The sequence below is a fragment of the Lepidochelys olivacea genome, assembly GCF_965140295.1.
Source record: "Lepidochelys olivacea isolate rLepOli2 genome assembly, chromosome: 4".
NCBI classification, from domain to species: domain Eukaryota; kingdom Metazoa; phylum Chordata; order Testudines; family Cheloniidae; genus Lepidochelys; species Lepidochelys olivacea.
In genome coordinates, this window is record NC_140414.1 from 47,342,071 (window position 1) to 47,358,209 (window position 16,139).

Below are 16,139 nucleotides of genomic sequence, written 5' to 3' on the forward strand. Positions count from 1 at the left end.
GTTTGGTGCAGTCTGGATCCTTTCAAAGGCAAAAACTTTGCTCTGCAGGAACCAGCTATTACCTTTGTGTATACAACTCCAAAGTAATTCTTAAAAAAGATAGTTTCTGTAAATGTGCATGTGTATATACAGTGATATGTACACATACATAATTGGTTTTATATTTTAATGTAACTTTTAGAATTAAACTTTTTTTCCGTACATGGTGTTCTTTCCCTTACCTTTCCTCAGTCTTTCTTCTATTCCCCGGCAATTTTCCTCTTCCCTGTTTCTCATCTCCCCTTCCTTCCTCATGCTGTCTCACTATTTTTCCCTTCTGATTTGTTCTCTGTCCTTCCCTTTTATTTTTCTGCCCTCAGCCCCTTAGAAAGAATGTTTTATCTCTTCTCATGTACTTTCTCCCTCTCCCCAAACATACCATCTTGCCCCATATCCACTCCTCTTTCACGTGCATATATGTTTGCTCAGCACCACCTCAATTCACTAGCTCTCTTCCCAGTCACACACCACTCCAATCCACTCTTTTCTCCTAACCACACTTGGTGAACTGCCCCCAACCAAGACACCCCCCTTTCCAATCCAGTCTGTTTTCTCCCTCCCTGGAAAATGCATTTGGTATTCCGTCATCTCCCCGCACCACCAAATGCTTTCTGTGTATCTCCCTATGCCCTGCTCCCAGCAAAATCCATCCCGTGTATGTCTCTTATTTCTTCACTCATTGTCCTTATAATATCTTTTGTGGTTGAGTTGAGGGAGGAGTGCTGGGAGAAATCTGATTCCCAGATCTCTCTGGGGAACAGGAAGGCTATAGGGAGCACAGTCTTCTTCTCCAGGCTAGGGAGACAAGAGGCAAAGTTGTTCACAGTCTCTCAGAGAGAGCAAGCACAGGCAAGACAGCTTCTGTCCAGGAACAGAAGGAGTGAGTGACTGCCGGATGCTCTTTCCACTTTCCCTCTCCCCACATTGGGGTGGGGGTGCAGGAGAGAGTGAGTGGTTTCAGGGCTCTTACTCTTTTTCACTAGGAGGAGATTCGATGGAGGGAAGGTTAGCAGCTCACAATGAGAGGGAGCTCTGCCTGCTCTAATATGAGAGCAGACCGAGCCAGTGGAGAACAGCTCACAGGACCCATTCTATACCAGCTCATTGACCAGAGTGGGCCTGTACAGTTGGGAGAACTCTCAGAAATTGAAACACAACACTGTGAATTAGGGAGGGTGTAACTCTGACTTCCCTTTCCTTGGTAAGTTAAATTCAGTCCCTGAAGAGTAACATGCATTTTTGCAAGGCCTTTTTGTTTTTCATGGTTGTATCCTTCTACAACCCGCTTTCAAACAGACTCTAATGCATGGTTTCCTTTCCCTTTTCCTGGATTGCTTCGCTAATTCCGCCAAGTAACTGATGAGAGGTTGTCGTAAATGGAGAAGATACATATGTATACAGACGTTCATGAAGCCAAAAATTTAACCCAAGCGCTGTATTACATGACTTGCCCAGGTTCTTTCCTTTTGAGTCATCTGCAGTCGTGGGAGAGGGGGAGGACAAGGATGCATTACAGTGGGTACTGCCTGACTATAGTTGGGTAGATAACGTATGGCAGCAGTGTAAGTAGTGTCCAAACATAGGGTGTTGGTGGGGAAGTGGGAGAAGGGTTAGAGTTATGACCCTCTTTTGTAGCTTTGTCACCACCATTACAGCCAAAGCAATTGCCTGTTTTGAAGGAAGATTTCTTATTTTAATGCTTGTCATACTCTACTTTTTGATTGGCCACAATTTTAAATTGCTTAACTTGCAATTAATTTACAAACTATCAATTATAGGGTTTTCTATAGAGTCCATCACATTAATATATAAACAGTGGTCTGACTTCGCTGTTGGCCTAATTGACAAACTTGAGTTGAGTTGTGCCTGTGTATGCCAGATGTAAATTTGGATTAATATTTCTAAAAGATAATCAGTAATAATCAGTTTCAGTAATAGTTACACACAGTTTTGCTATCCATCTGCTTTGTGAGACACCTGATTTGCTGGGGGTGGGGTGGGGTGGGGTAAGGAATCATTTAACATCACTGTAGCACAGTTTCTCCATTTCTAAAGTGGTAGTAATGTTTACTTTGACGGGATAATGAATGGATGCATGGAAATTATGTTGAAATCCTTGAATTAAACGAGGAGTCCGGTGGCACTTAAAGACCTAACAGATTTACTTGGGCATAAGCTTTCGTGGGTAAAAAACCCCACTTCTGCAGATGTATGGAGTGAAAATTACAGATGCAGACATAAATATACTGACACATGAAGAAAAGGGAGTTACCTTACTTACAAGTGGAGAATCAGTGTTAACAGGGCTAATTCAGTCAGGGTGGATGTGGTCCACTCCCAATAACTGATAAGAAGGTGTCAATACCAAGAGAGGGAAAATTGCTTTTGTAGCGAGCCAGCCACTCCCAGTCCCTATTCAAGCCCAAATTAATGGTGTTAAATTTGCAAATGAATTGTAGCTCTGCAGTTTCTCTTTGAAGTCTGTTTTTGAAGTTTTTTTTTTTTTTTTTTGTTCAAGGATGGCTACTTTTAAATCTGTTATTGAATGTCCAGGAAGATTGAAGTGTTCTTCTACTGGCTTTTGTATGTTACCATTACTGATGTCCGATTTGTGTCCATTTATTCTTTTACGTAGAGACTGTTCAGTTTGGCCAATGTAAATGGCAGAGGGGCATTGCTGGCACATGATGACATCTATCAAATTAGTAGAAGTGCAGGTGAATGAACACCTGATGGAGTGGCTGATGTGGTTGGGCCCTCTGAGGGTGTCGCTAGAGTAGATACGGGGACAGAGTAGGCAACAGGGTTTGTTACAGGGATTGGTTCCTGCGTTAGTGTTTTTGTTGTGTGGTGTGTAGTTGCTGGTGAGTATTTGGTTCAGGTTGGGGGGCTGTCTGTAAGCGAGGACTGGCCTACCTCCCAAGGTTTGTGAGAGTGAGGGATCGTTTTCCATGATAGGTTGTAGATCGTTGATGATGTGCTGGAGAAGGTTTAGCTGGGGGGCTGTACGTGATGACCAGTGGTGTTCTGTTGTTTTCCTTGTTGGGCCTGTCCTGTAGTAGGTGACTTCTGGATACCTGTCTCTCTCTGTCAATCTGTTTCCTCACTTCCCCAGGTGGGTATTGTAGTTTTAGAATGCTTGATAAAGATCTTGTGGGTGTTTGTCTGTGAGGGATTGGAGCAAATTCGGTTGTATTTTAGGGCTTGGCTATAGACAATAGATTGTGTGATGTGTCCTGGATGGAAGCTGGAGGCATGGAGGTAAGTATAGTGGTCGGTAGGTTTCCAGTGTATGGTGGTGTTTATGTGACCATCACTTATTTGCTCTGTAGTGTCCAGGAAGTGGATCTCTTGTGTGGACTGGTCCAGGCTGAGGTTGATGGTGGGGTGGAAATTGTTGAAATGCAGGTGGAATTCTTCAAGGGCCTCCTTCCCGTGGGTCCATATGATAAAGATGTCATCAATGTGTGCAAGTAGAGGAGGGGCGCAAGGGGACGAGAGCTGAGGAAGCGTTGTTCTAAGTCAGCCATAAAAACGTTGGCATACTGTGAGGCCATGCAGGTACCCAAAGCAATGCTGCTGACTTGAAGATATAAGTTGTCCCAAGATCTGAAATGGTTGTGGGTGAGGACAAAGTCACAAAGCTCAGCCACCAGATGTGCTGTGGCCTCATCAGGGATACTGTTCCTGACAGCTTGTAGTCCATCCTCTTGTGGAATATTGGTGTAAAGAGCTTCTACATCCATGGTGGACAGGATGGTGTTTTCAGGAAGATCACCAATGCATTGTCATTTCCTCAGAAAGTCGGTGGTGTCTCGAAGATAGCTGGGAGTGCTAGTAGCATAGTGTCTGAGGAGAGAGTCCAAATAGCCAGACAATCCTGCCTTAAGAGTGCCAATGCCTGAGATGATGGGGCATCCAGGATTTCCAGGTTTATGGATCTTGGGTAGCAGATAGAATACCCCTGGTCAGGGCTCTAGGGGTGAGTCTGTTAGATTTGTTCCTGTGCTATAGCAGGGAGTTTCTTGAGCAGATGGTGTAATTTCTTTTGGTACTCCTCAGTGGGGTCAGAGGATAGTGGCCTGTAGAATGTGGTGTTGGAGAGTTGCCTGGCAGCCTCCTGTTCATGATCCAACCTGTTCATTATGACTACAGCACCTCCTTTGTCAGCCCCTTTGATTATAATGTCAGAGTTGTTTCTGAGGCTGTGGATGGCATTTCATTCTGTACGGCTGAGGTTATGGGGTAAAGTGATGCTGTTTGTTCACAATTTCAGCCTGTGCACGGCTGCGGAAGCACTCTATGTAGAAGTCCAGCCTGTCATTTCGACTGTCAGGAGGAGTCCACGCAGAATTCTTCTTCCTGTAGTGTTGGAAGGAGGGTTCCTGTAGATCAGTGCACTGTTCAGTGGTGTGTTGAAAATATTCCTTGTGTTGGAGATGGCAAAAGTAGGCTTCCAGATACAGACTAACCCGGCTACCCCTCTGATACTGGGCATCCTTGAATGAAAGGTGCTACAGGAAACAGAAGTGTCAGTTGTAACCATATTCTATTGCCTGCATGAATGTAATGACCTATATTTGCAAGGCCAGTAATTTTACTCAAGAGCTGGAGATGTTTCTTGAAGTCCTAGCAGTGTTTAAGAAAAGAGGCTCAACTGTAAATTAAGGTCCTTATCCACTTTAAAAGCTTTTTTTCTTGGCAAATACCTTAATTGTCATTGTGAGACATTACTATTCTCTGGGAAGGTATTGCCGCCATTATTTATTTATTTATTTATTATATTTATTTACTAGCCACTATGCTATTGGAGTAAAATTTTCTTTTAATACTGTGGAAAACATGGAACTTCCAAAGCCATATTTCATCAACATTTGTGAGGGAAGGAAATAAAACAGTGAGACAGTTAATTACGATCATGGCAGTTGGACTGAAAAGACTGACTTGGCAGGTGCTTCTTGCTGACAGTTTACCCCTACAAAGCCCTGACAGAAATGTCAGACTCAATAAAATCTTTCAGACAGTGTGAGCGGAGTGATTTTTGTGTGGGAGTGTGCTGGCAGGGGTCTTTGGTATTTCAGGAACCCTTTACCTCAGTAGCTTATAGAGAAGTTCAGAATTCTGGTCTATTTGAGCAGATATTAATTTTTTGATACCAACTATTTTGTTATGTCAATGAGTTTTACGTTTGTGTCCATGTTAATTTTTTTCCTTCCAGTTCCAGTAAAAGAAGTAATTTGAGTTTGCCATTTGCAGGAAGATTTTTAAAGCTCATACCTTTCAATATTTACTTTAACTTTTTTGGTAAAAAGACTAAACTTTTATGTAGGTCTTGTCTAATATCATGTGGTAGATACAATGGGCCAGATTGTCCCCTTCTCCGCCCCCCCAATGAAAAACTGTGGGAAACTTTTCCCATAGAAATCTCAGTGATGATTCCCATATGGAGATTACCCTACAGTATGCTATTGGGTGGAAGGGTTCACCTATGTATGGTAAAGCCTGTGGGGTCTATCCCCTAACCTGGTTATCTCCATGAGTTCAGGGTCATCTGTGCTGAGATGCTACCCTTGCCCATGGCAGCCCTCTCCAACTTCTCCCAGGCTTACCAGCAGTGTAGTCCCGGTGGATCTACCTGAGAGTGACGTAAGCGTTACATTCTCCTTGAAATCCATCATAATCAGTGTTCAAAACCTGGCATGGTCAGCTCACCAGTTGATACTTCACAGGTAGATAAGTTGAATTCCATGTTTTACTTTAGTGCCCTGCCTGCTCTGCATAAACATTAAGTTCCATGGCGCATCTTGTCAGAGTAGGTGGTTCTCCTGGAGTGCCCTTACACCGTTCTGCAATATCCTGGGTATCCCCTGGGCTGCCATCCTTCTCTCTTTCTTAAAAGGCTGACTTTGTGGTGCTCTGTACTTATTTGCCCAAATCCTGTTCATTTTACCCCTATGATCTTTAGTAGTACTATTCATGTGAGTAAAGTGAGAAGGATTAGGCCCACGGTTTGTTAATTCAGATGATTTGAGATAAATGCCATATAAAAATGTAAATTAGTCTCTTAAACCTCATTTAATTTGTCAGAGAGGTGTCATCTGTGAGTCTGAGCACAGATCCAAGACCAGGAACTGCTGACTTCTAATCTCAGTTCTGTCACAGACACTTCTGTATCTTGGGCAAGTCACTTAGTCTCCCACCACCTGTAAAATGGATACAAAAATATATATCTACCTCATGGTTTTATGATAAGGGTTAATTTGTTAATGTTTGTATGGAATTCTTATAAGTGGTAGGTGGTGGTATTTATTTTGTTATTACTTTACTATTTTTTTTTCTTTTCAGATTTACTTTTGTCCCATGAGTGGGGTTATGCTTTCTCTTATCAGCCTACTGCAAATATAATTTACTGTGACCCTAAATCTGTTTTCTTTGAAGTCAGTTGCAGCACTGTCTTCTGTGGGAGCAGCACTGGCCCTTTGTATGCAGAATAGTAAGCAGTCATTGTTCAGTCATTTTTCTGGAAAGTTGAACAGCATAGTCACTGTTGCTGAAATCAGTTGAGCATGATGCAGTTCTCTTACTGATTTAAAAAAATGTAGTTGAGTTTGGCCTCCAAGTTATGTGGCGGCTTCAGGATACTGTATTTAAACCAGATAAGAGGAAACAGGAACTTCATAATTCTTACAGGTATCTTCTTTAGGTGCTTAAAGCATTGTTTTGAAGGAATAAGTAGGTTCTTGGGTTGATTTTAAGATGTTAATCCAAAAGACACTGGTGAAGCTTTCTTTTGATTTTCTTGGAATTTACCTTCATTGTGCAATCCTTGTCTTCCACCTTATCTACTACATTACGGTCCTGATTCTGCAACTTCACTTTGTTCAGGGTTCCTGCACCAAGCCTCACTGAAGTTGACAAAGTTCTGTGCAGGCAAACTGCTGAACCTGATCAATTTCAGGATCAGGGCTCAAGTAAATTTCTGAGTTAAAATGTTATATGCTGTATTCTGCAAAACTACTCATTTTAGATCAATCCTGCAAACACCTCTAGGACTAAGGGTCTGTCTGTGTTTTCATTATGAATGCTTGTTTACAAATTTCTGTAATGAGCTGGACCTTTAACTTCTCATTTTGGGGAGATATATCTTTTTAAATTTTAAAAAATCTGTTCAGCTTTTTAAGTTTAAGAAGTGGAAAAAATAAATAGCAGATGATTATCTCAAAAGTGGCTTCCTTTTTAAAAACTAGTTATTTAGCCTTGGAAGGCTCAGCTTGGAGCTAATTTTAATGGGCATTGGATCAGGCTCCAGGAGCCGGGAGGAGGAAGGGAAACTGAGGTTAACCCCTTGTTTGTCGTGGTACCAGTGCACCCTGTCACAGAATCCCATATGTTGAGCAGCACATATGCTGCTTTGGTTGTCAATCAGATAGCAATGGTTAATTTTAAGTCTTGCATGCAATATAAATACACCTGTGTTCTAGGAATCTCTCACTTCAGAATGCACATGGGAAATGGAGCTTTCACTACTATTGAGGCCTAATCTGTCTGTTTTACACTAAATAGTGCCATAACTATATAAATAGTTTCACGTGGCATACTTTGGAATTCAGGGAATTTGTGTTATGAGTAAAGACATGCATACGCATGCTCTCTGAAATCAATGGGCTACCTGCACAGTTATTTACACTTCAGTGGGAGTAAGGGTGGTAGTTTCTGGCTGCAAGTGATTTAAAAAAACTAAGTGCTATGCTTTAAGAGATTATTGTAAATGTGTAGAAAGTGGTTTAAAGAGGATTTGACAAAAAATTTAATCCGTACACAGAAAGAATGACTTGCAAACTGATTGTAATGCTTAATACTTAGCTACTGCTTTATATTTTTCAGAGCACTGTACAAACATTAATCCTATTTCATATTTTTAAAAAGAACTGTGTAATTTTATTTTCACAACATTACAAAGGATTTAAAGTTCTCAGGCAGCAATGAAGTTGCCAGATTTCTCTTACCCCCTTTTTTATTTTGGAGTTGTGGGAATTTGTGGTGAGGGTGAGGCACGCGTACACTCTCTCAAACTCTTAATTTTGACTGCATTCATTCTCAGTCAGTTTGCTGACAGGAAATGAGTCTGTACCGGTACGTGCCTTTTGAGGACTATTTCTGTGTAGTTGTGATGATGAAATCAGTGTGTGGAAGTCAGGTAGGGTGGCGGGGGGGTGGGGGTGTCTTGGCTGGCCGTTGGTTGTGGAAATGTGTAAGTAGGATTGGAGGGCTAATCATAATTTGTTTTTCTGACTGCCGTATGTATCAAAAGTCCAGGCAGCCTTAATGAGCATTGCCTGCATTAATTTGAAACCCTTGCTGGGAAATCATGGGAAAATGGAAAAATGCATATTTGTATGTCACCCTTCAGATTAACAGTTTATGCAGCACTGGAGCTCCTCGGAGCACATGGTGGTGATGCAGTTCTGGAGCAGCTGGTGAAGAAATCTCTAGCGATAAATGTCTGCCTGTCTGCATTTTTATAGGATATCCTGTTAAGCCAAAAGAATCATAGAATCATAGAATATCAAGGTTGGAAGGGACCTCAGGAGGTCATCTAGTCCAACCCCCTGCTCAAAGCAGGACCAATCCCCAATTAAATCATCCCAGCCAGGGCTTTGTCAAGCCTGACCAGTTTATTTACTGTAGAATACAGGCTAAATATGTTGCGCAATATGACAATCTAGTTTGAGTAAATACATGCAAATTCCAGGCAGTTGTCTGTGTATCAGACATTTTATTTTCAGACATTTTATTAATTTTTTTTCAGCCACCTGTCTTTACTATAAAATATTTTTCCTCTGCCTGTAGCATATTCCCTATCTGATGCCAAATAATAGAAAAGGCCATATTTCTTCACTGGGATCTGCTATCTTGGGCTGTTGGTCTGGTACCAAATACCATTGACTTCAGTGGGGCTCTGCATGGATGTAGGAGTTCATACTGTTGGATTAATGTACAGTATTGGGGGAGGGGGGAGAGTATGTTCTTAAGCCTTATGTATACATAGCATGTAGCTTGGAATTTAACTTTGCTTTTCACTCTTTGAAAACATTTGGGGATTTTGCCATCAATGAGATTAATTTAGATGCTGTTCAGTTACTTTCCAAGTCCACCCTGTTCATGATTTTTATACTTGGGATAAACATTGTCTCCATACTGAAACTTGCAACATAGATGTTCGTATCAGGAGGGATCCAATGCCTCCCCCCGCCCTCAAATAAAAAATAAAAATAAACACGTATTCCTGCATTTCTTAAACCAAAAAAATTTGCCCCCTCTCCCGGTGACTTCTGGTTTCAGACCATTTTCACGTGCAATTTTCATTTAGACCCTGATCTTACAGAGGCTTTCATGCCTAATTGTTTGTCTATGAGTAGTCTCACGGTTGAGATGTTAAGCCTATGTATAAGTCTTTTCAGGATACAAGTTTTACAAAAGTTGACTCTAATTTATTTTAAAGATCTATTTCCTTTGAAAAGTATTTACTAACCTGCAAACAACTATAGTATTGTATCACATTCCGCTCCTTTTAAATAGATAGGGCTGTGACCTCTCGGTATGTTAGAAATGCACTCATTTCACTGGGGAATTGTTAACACTGCTGCAACACAACAAAAAAAGCTGACTAAGAAACGAAGTCCCTTCTCTAATATTTCTCAGCAATCCCCTTGGCTCACCCCATTATTGTGTTAGGCAACATTTATTTAACCAGGAAGCAGATGTCTTCCAGATTCTGAATATCAGCAATAAGTTAAAAATCTGTTCTTTCCCCCTTGAAAATTATAGAAACTCTAGTTATTTTAAATATATATATTTTTAATTGTTGCAATGTTAAGGCTCCTTTAGCGATATAAGTGGTGCTGGGGACAAAAGAAATATTTACCAAAGAAAGGAGGATAAATTGAGCATCACTAGGAAGGTATTATAAATAATGGAGAATAACATTTGTTAAAATATATTGGAAAGTGTCCCTTTAAATACAGGGAGACAAAGTGGCACAAAATTATGAAGAAATGTGAGTAGTCTGTAGGGAGCAATCCTGTTATGGCAAGGGGGCTGATCCTGGATGATTTACTGTGTCTTTTACATCTTTGGTGGGCAAATCCTATTTGATAACAGTCTGAGTTTTACCCTGCGTAAGGAGTAGGCCTTAATTCGATGATTTAAATTCTGTTATTTGAGGTCAGTAAAATTTTAGTCTTAACACTGTTTGGCTTTACTCCCCACCCTTTCCTCCCCCACCTGTTTTAAACTTCTCAACTCTACTTGCAGCAGTTGTTCAGCAGAGGGAGCTTTTGGAACAAGCTGTTGATTTGTCTTTGCCTTCAGGAGACCAGTATTTTGGCTTAGCCTCATAGAAAATCTCACCCATCTCAGAAATCAAGAGTTCAGAGTCTGGTCCCAAGCCTGTGAATTTGTAGGCACAGCTTTGCTTCCATTCAGACGTATTAGGGTTTTTTAAAAACACATTTTAATAGTAACTCAACCTTTATTCTGATTTTGTTTCAGATACTGTTATTGATGCTGACTTTTCCATTTCTTTTCTTTCAGAAAAGAACCGGCACTTGTTTAGTTTACCTTTTCTGTACCTCATTGTATTATATTTTCATTATATGCAAAGATGATCTATTGGCTTTGATATTAAGCTTCTTCCGTGTGTGTGTGTGTGTGTGTCTCTCTCTCTCTCTCTCTCTCTCTCACACACACACACACACACACACACACACACACACACACACACACACACACACACACACACACACACACACACACACACACAAGACGTATGTGTATATGGCCCTAATATTTCCTAGGTCTTGCATCTTAGTATTTTTTGATAAAACAATATGCCCCTAGTTCTTATAACGTTTTTGAAATAAAGTATATTTCACGCTGAATTACTAATTTTACCTATTATTTATTTACCTATTATTATTATCAATTTATTTACCTATTATTATTTGATGATGTCTTCAGACCAAAGCATAACATTTCAGAAAGGTTTTGTAAGTGGGATTTAAGTAACCGTACAGTTTGTTCCTTTACTTTGAGTTATTCAACATCTCTCTTCTATGTACATACATTTACTTGGGCAGAAGGCAGTTGGCTGATTGTACAGTGAGTTAACCCAAGTGTATTGTTGTTAGTTTAAAAAAATTAGAAGCTGTAATGAAAATACCAAATTACTTTTTTTTTAACATGTCTTTCACGTGTATTTAAGAGTTTTGCCATTGACTTTGTGTGACTTTAGTGTGACTAGAATCCGTTCCCAAACTTCTTCAAAGGCATAAAAAATATTTTGCCTTTGTTTTGGGGTTTAACGTTTTTGGGATTTCAAATCTTGATACTTGTATCTTTCTTTCCCCCAACTTAACTTTTTCTTTTTCTGTTCTTTTCTGTTCTGTTCTCCTGGAGAAACAGATGGATAAATTATAAAGGCAGGAAATGCGTTTATGAGTTAGCTGGCTAGCACTCAAATTGGTCTCATTTGATGGAGGTTGAAGAAGTGAAAATATAGTGGAACACTGCAAAATGAATAAGTACTTGTACTTTGTACTGGATGGGGTGGCATAAGCAATCACCTGGGTAGTGGTAGGAACTGAGGTATTGTCTCTTAGGAAGCCTTTTGAATCCAACTATTCCCCCCTTAGAAATATTTACACCAGACTATTTATATTGTGTGAAAACCTTGTCCAGTCTGCCATGTCAAGGTAGTAAATGACAAGCTCAGACGTTTTTATGAATACGGAGAAATCTTTTGAAGGGCTAATTCTGGAATATACCCTTAACTAGTTTACATGATTTATGTTATTTTTCCCCTCAGCTACTGAAGATGAAAGTGAAAAATCAGAAAGCTATTCTATAAAATTGAAAAGGTTTTTTTAATGGTTTTACAGAAGAGTAAACCCTTTCTCATTTGGTAATTATCTAGGAAGGGAACAACTAATCTGTTGCATTTTTGTTAATCAGGTCTTCAGGTGCTGGGAACGTAGCAGACCGTGTCTTGGCTCAGCTGTTAACGGAAATGGATGGGATAGAACAGTTAAAGGACGTGACAATTTTGGCAGCTACAAACCGACCGGATATGATAGACAAGGTAAGAATAGTTGCATTGTGGTATATTCTGGTCTCTTGTGAAAACCGGCTTCTGAAATAATTTGATTCTCTTTCAGTGGTTTCCCCTAATTCTCTAATCCATTTTCTGTTGAAGGGAAGATCTTTGAAAGACAAAGACAAAGGGAGAGGAAAGGGTTGTGTCTGCATTTCCTTTTTTTGTTACATGAGGCTTAGTGAAAATAAAAATGTTCTGCAACATCCTTAAGTATCAGTTTTCTGAAAAATTATTTTTCTTTTAAATCAAGCTCCCAGGATGTCTGTAAAATTTCTGTAGAAGCACTTGTGTCTATTTTGCTTTCAGAGTGTGTGTTTGTTTATGAAGGTGTTTGCTGGACTGCTGCATTAGTTATTTCCTTTGAAAATATTTAGTAATCCATGCTGCTAGTTCAGCTCATTTCCAGCCATAGCTGTTCCAGGTGTAAAACATTACAATTTCTTTTTAGATATCGAGTTGAATATATCTGGATAATAATTACAGCCCATTTTACATTTTGAGTAACCCAAATCTGTAGCTTACTGCAAAAAAAAAAAAAAAAAAAACCCAAAACACTCCACAACTCCCCCAAATCACTTTAAAACAGTCCACAGCCATGTTCTCTTGTCCGAGTAAAAAAGGATGGAGTGGACCAAGTTTGAACTACTTTCCTCTAAGAAGCATTTCTAAGTGGTGCTCCTTACTCAAGGAAGTCTTTCCTTGCTTGACTTTGCCTCCAAAAAACACAACCCTCTATCACTTGTGTGCAAGAGACGGTCCACTGATGGCTGTTATCATTAAGGCTTTTTTATATGCTTTGTGTGTTAGCCACTAGGGTAGAGCAGGTCAGGAATTTTCCCCTCAAATAAATTTCAGTTGAAAATGTCATTTCTAATTGAAACTATCTGTGGGAATTTTTTTGATTCTTGCCAAAAAAAATTAATTTTCTATTGAGAAAATGTACACTAAATATTTAATTTGGCATCAGGTCAACCTGAGTTGAAACATTCTGATTTGTCATATTGAAGAGAAACATTTCCTTTTGGGTCAGTTGGATGTTATTTTCTGTTCACCTGAACTGCCACAGTGCTTCCTGGAAGCTGAAGTTTGGGTGCCTCATGCCCCCATTTCCCTCTATGCGCTGGACTCCCATTATGAACCATGGTCTCCCCTCTGGTTGGACTATCTATTTTGAAAAATAAATCTAGTCTTCAACTTTTTGTCCCGATTTGGGAAAATATCAAATTTTGAAACATTGGCATTTCCCTATGGATGGAAATCCCAATCTTTGACCAGATATGCTATAGAACAGGTTCTCATCCAGGGGGCCAGTGTTAGACTCACTGGGGCCCAGGGCAGAAATCTGAAGCCCTGTTGCATGGAGCTGAAGCCCAGGGCTCTAAGTCCCGCCACTGGGCGCTAAAGCCAAAGCCTGAGCAACTTAGCTTCGTGGGGGCCCCTATGGCATGGGGCCCCAGGCAATTGCACTGTTTGCCCTTAACGCCGGCCCGGGCTTTTATAAGCAGAAAATCAGTTGTTGTGGCACAGGTGGCCCGTGGAGTTTTTATAGCATGTTTTCGGAGGGGGGCTCAGAATGAAAAAGGTTGAGAACCCCTGCTCTAGAGCAACATAATCACATTTGAGCAAGACATTCCATTCAGAAGAGGGCAGTACAACACAAACACGCTAACTACTAAATGACAGTAAGCAAAACTCATCCTCGAAATTCGCCTTCTCCAGCAACCGGCTATCAAACCCAACAGGCAGCTACCAATCTGTAATATTAATAGCTGCTCAGGACTTCTGTTACTAGCAATACTGCATTCTGCAGCTACAACTTCTGCTGCAAAAGCAGACCTCTGTCATGTAGACTGGAGGATTTTAAATTTCATCTGCTGGTTTTGTTCTAATCTCACAGTATGCAGTGCTGGTCCATGCATGGATCTGTTTGTACATCCACTTCTTTGGGAATAGTTTATTTTAGTTATCAGCTGCTGCAGAGCAGCAGAGGGAGGAGGAGATATACTGCTGAAGACAGGAACCAATGAAAGGAGATTTAGATCTATTTAGAAATTAGCCAAAAGGTTGAAATTTTACTGAACTTAAACAAAATTTCACCTATGGGTAATAAAGACGGAAGGTGACGAAGCCCTTTTATCATCCCTGGCTTCCCTCAGTTTTGCCATTTCTGGCAAAGTGCAAAATAAATGGCTCCGCTGAACAAAATACTATGTAAATACCCGCAGTAGAAACCCTGGAGCAAGGTTGTAGATATTCTGGTGGTTGAGAGGAAGAATTCTGTTCCCTTATATCTTCATGAAAGTCACATTTCCCATTTAGCTGAGATTGGAATTGGGTGACGAGGATTTCCCTCTTAGTGAGGGAAAGGGTTTTCAGATGAATATAATTTAAATGCAAGGGTTGCTGTTAACTATTAGCTTCTCTTCTTTTATCCTGTGTAATTTGGGCTGCTATGTCAGGAAGTTCTTGCTTTGACTTCAAAACACTAGTTTATGTGTCTCACTACAACTTGCCCAGTGAAAATGCCTAGGAAGCTCTTGATTTTGCCAACAGACAACGAAGAGGGAACACATGCCCATTAAGTTATAGTTCGTTCTGAATAGAAAAGGTCTTGGACTGCCTTACAAAATTTAAAATCTATGAGAAATGGATAAGACTAATTTTCTTACATTATTTTTTAAATACAAATTATGCTTCTCCAACTTCCTTTTATTGCTGATTTTTACAGAGCTGTATCGTTGTTTTATTTATTATTGAATTGGACAAAAGGAAAGACAAGGGAGAAGGAAAATAAAATCATTTTCAAAAGATTTAAAATATTTTCTTCTAAGGAAAAGAAACTCTCTTTTAAAGGGCTATTTTATAGATGGGTATAGATTAGAATCTTGCCATTCCACACTGACTGTGGGAGGAGAGAGACCAAGTGCAGCTTAATGAAGTTTGAGAACCAGTGAGTCAGTGTGGTGGTGTTTGTACATTGGAGCTGGAAAGTGTAATTTCCAGCTCAAATGAACATGCCCGTGCTAGCTCTGATCAAGCTGGCACTCTCAAAATAGCAGTGTAGCTGCAGCTGCACAGGCAGTGGGATGCGCTAGCTACCTCGAGTACAATCCGATCTGAAATCCTAGGCACGCTGGAGGCACAACTGTTAGCCATGCAGCCACAGTTACACTGCTATTTTTAGTGCACTAGATTGATCAGAGCACAGGTATCCCTACCCAAATTGGAAATTACTCCTCCAGCTCTAGTGTACATGTACCCACAGTGACACCATGCTTCCTACAAGCCAAGTAGGTTGCACCATTATGCTACTCTATCCCAGGAGTCACGGACGCTTACAGTGGTTGCTCTTTCTCTTCTTTGGAAGGGAAAAGGGAGAGGGGTGAACACTATAAGAACATCACTATTCTGGGCTTCAGTAAACTAACAACTGGAAAATGTTGCAATGTGGATTTGTGGTTTACATTATGATTAGTCAGTTTCCATATATGCCTTTAAAAACTTTTTAAAAATATGAATTAATGTAATGTTTTAAAATATTCATTAGTGTAATCACATATTTCCAATCAATATATGCCCTTCTCAAGCATTCATATGATGACTGTATGTTCACTTTAATGTGTGTTTCTTATATACTGTAAAAAATCACAAGTACAATGCACATCTGTGTTCTTTGCTTTGGTGTTGCAGGGATTGAGGAATACAGTAAATGTTACTGGAGGTTCTATTCTTAGCTTTGTAAACAGAGAAAAGTTTGGAAGGTGTTTGTGATATGTCTAGATGTATTAATTTACCAAAAGAGTAAACATAAATCCAGCATATTCCTGTTTATGTAGTTTCTTCTTTATCTATTAATATACAGTTTATGGTACTTTCCTATAATTTGAGACAAACTTTTGAGACTATAGAGAGCAAGTAAGTGGAAGATTATTTTTCCTCAGTCTGA

The 16,139-nt window shown here is 40.0% G+C and overlaps 1 protein-coding gene across 3 annotated transcripts in view; it reads left to right on the forward strand.

Moving 5' to 3' along the window:
* AFG2A (AFG2 AAA ATPase homolog A) overlaps positions 1–16,139 on the forward strand; it is a 328,486-nt gene that overhangs the window by 90,223 nt on the left and 222,124 nt on the right. For all 3 annotated transcript variants that reach the window (XR_014711280.1, XM_084625932.1, XM_084625931.1), the window contains exon 14: positions 12,052–12,178. Coding sequence is in view for 2 of the 3 variants with exons in the window: in XM_084625932.1 (XP_084482058.1) it covers positions 12,052–12,178 (127 nt within the window). In the remaining variant the exon portion in view is untranslated. The remainder of the gene's footprint in view (positions 1–12,051; positions 12,179–16,139) is intronic.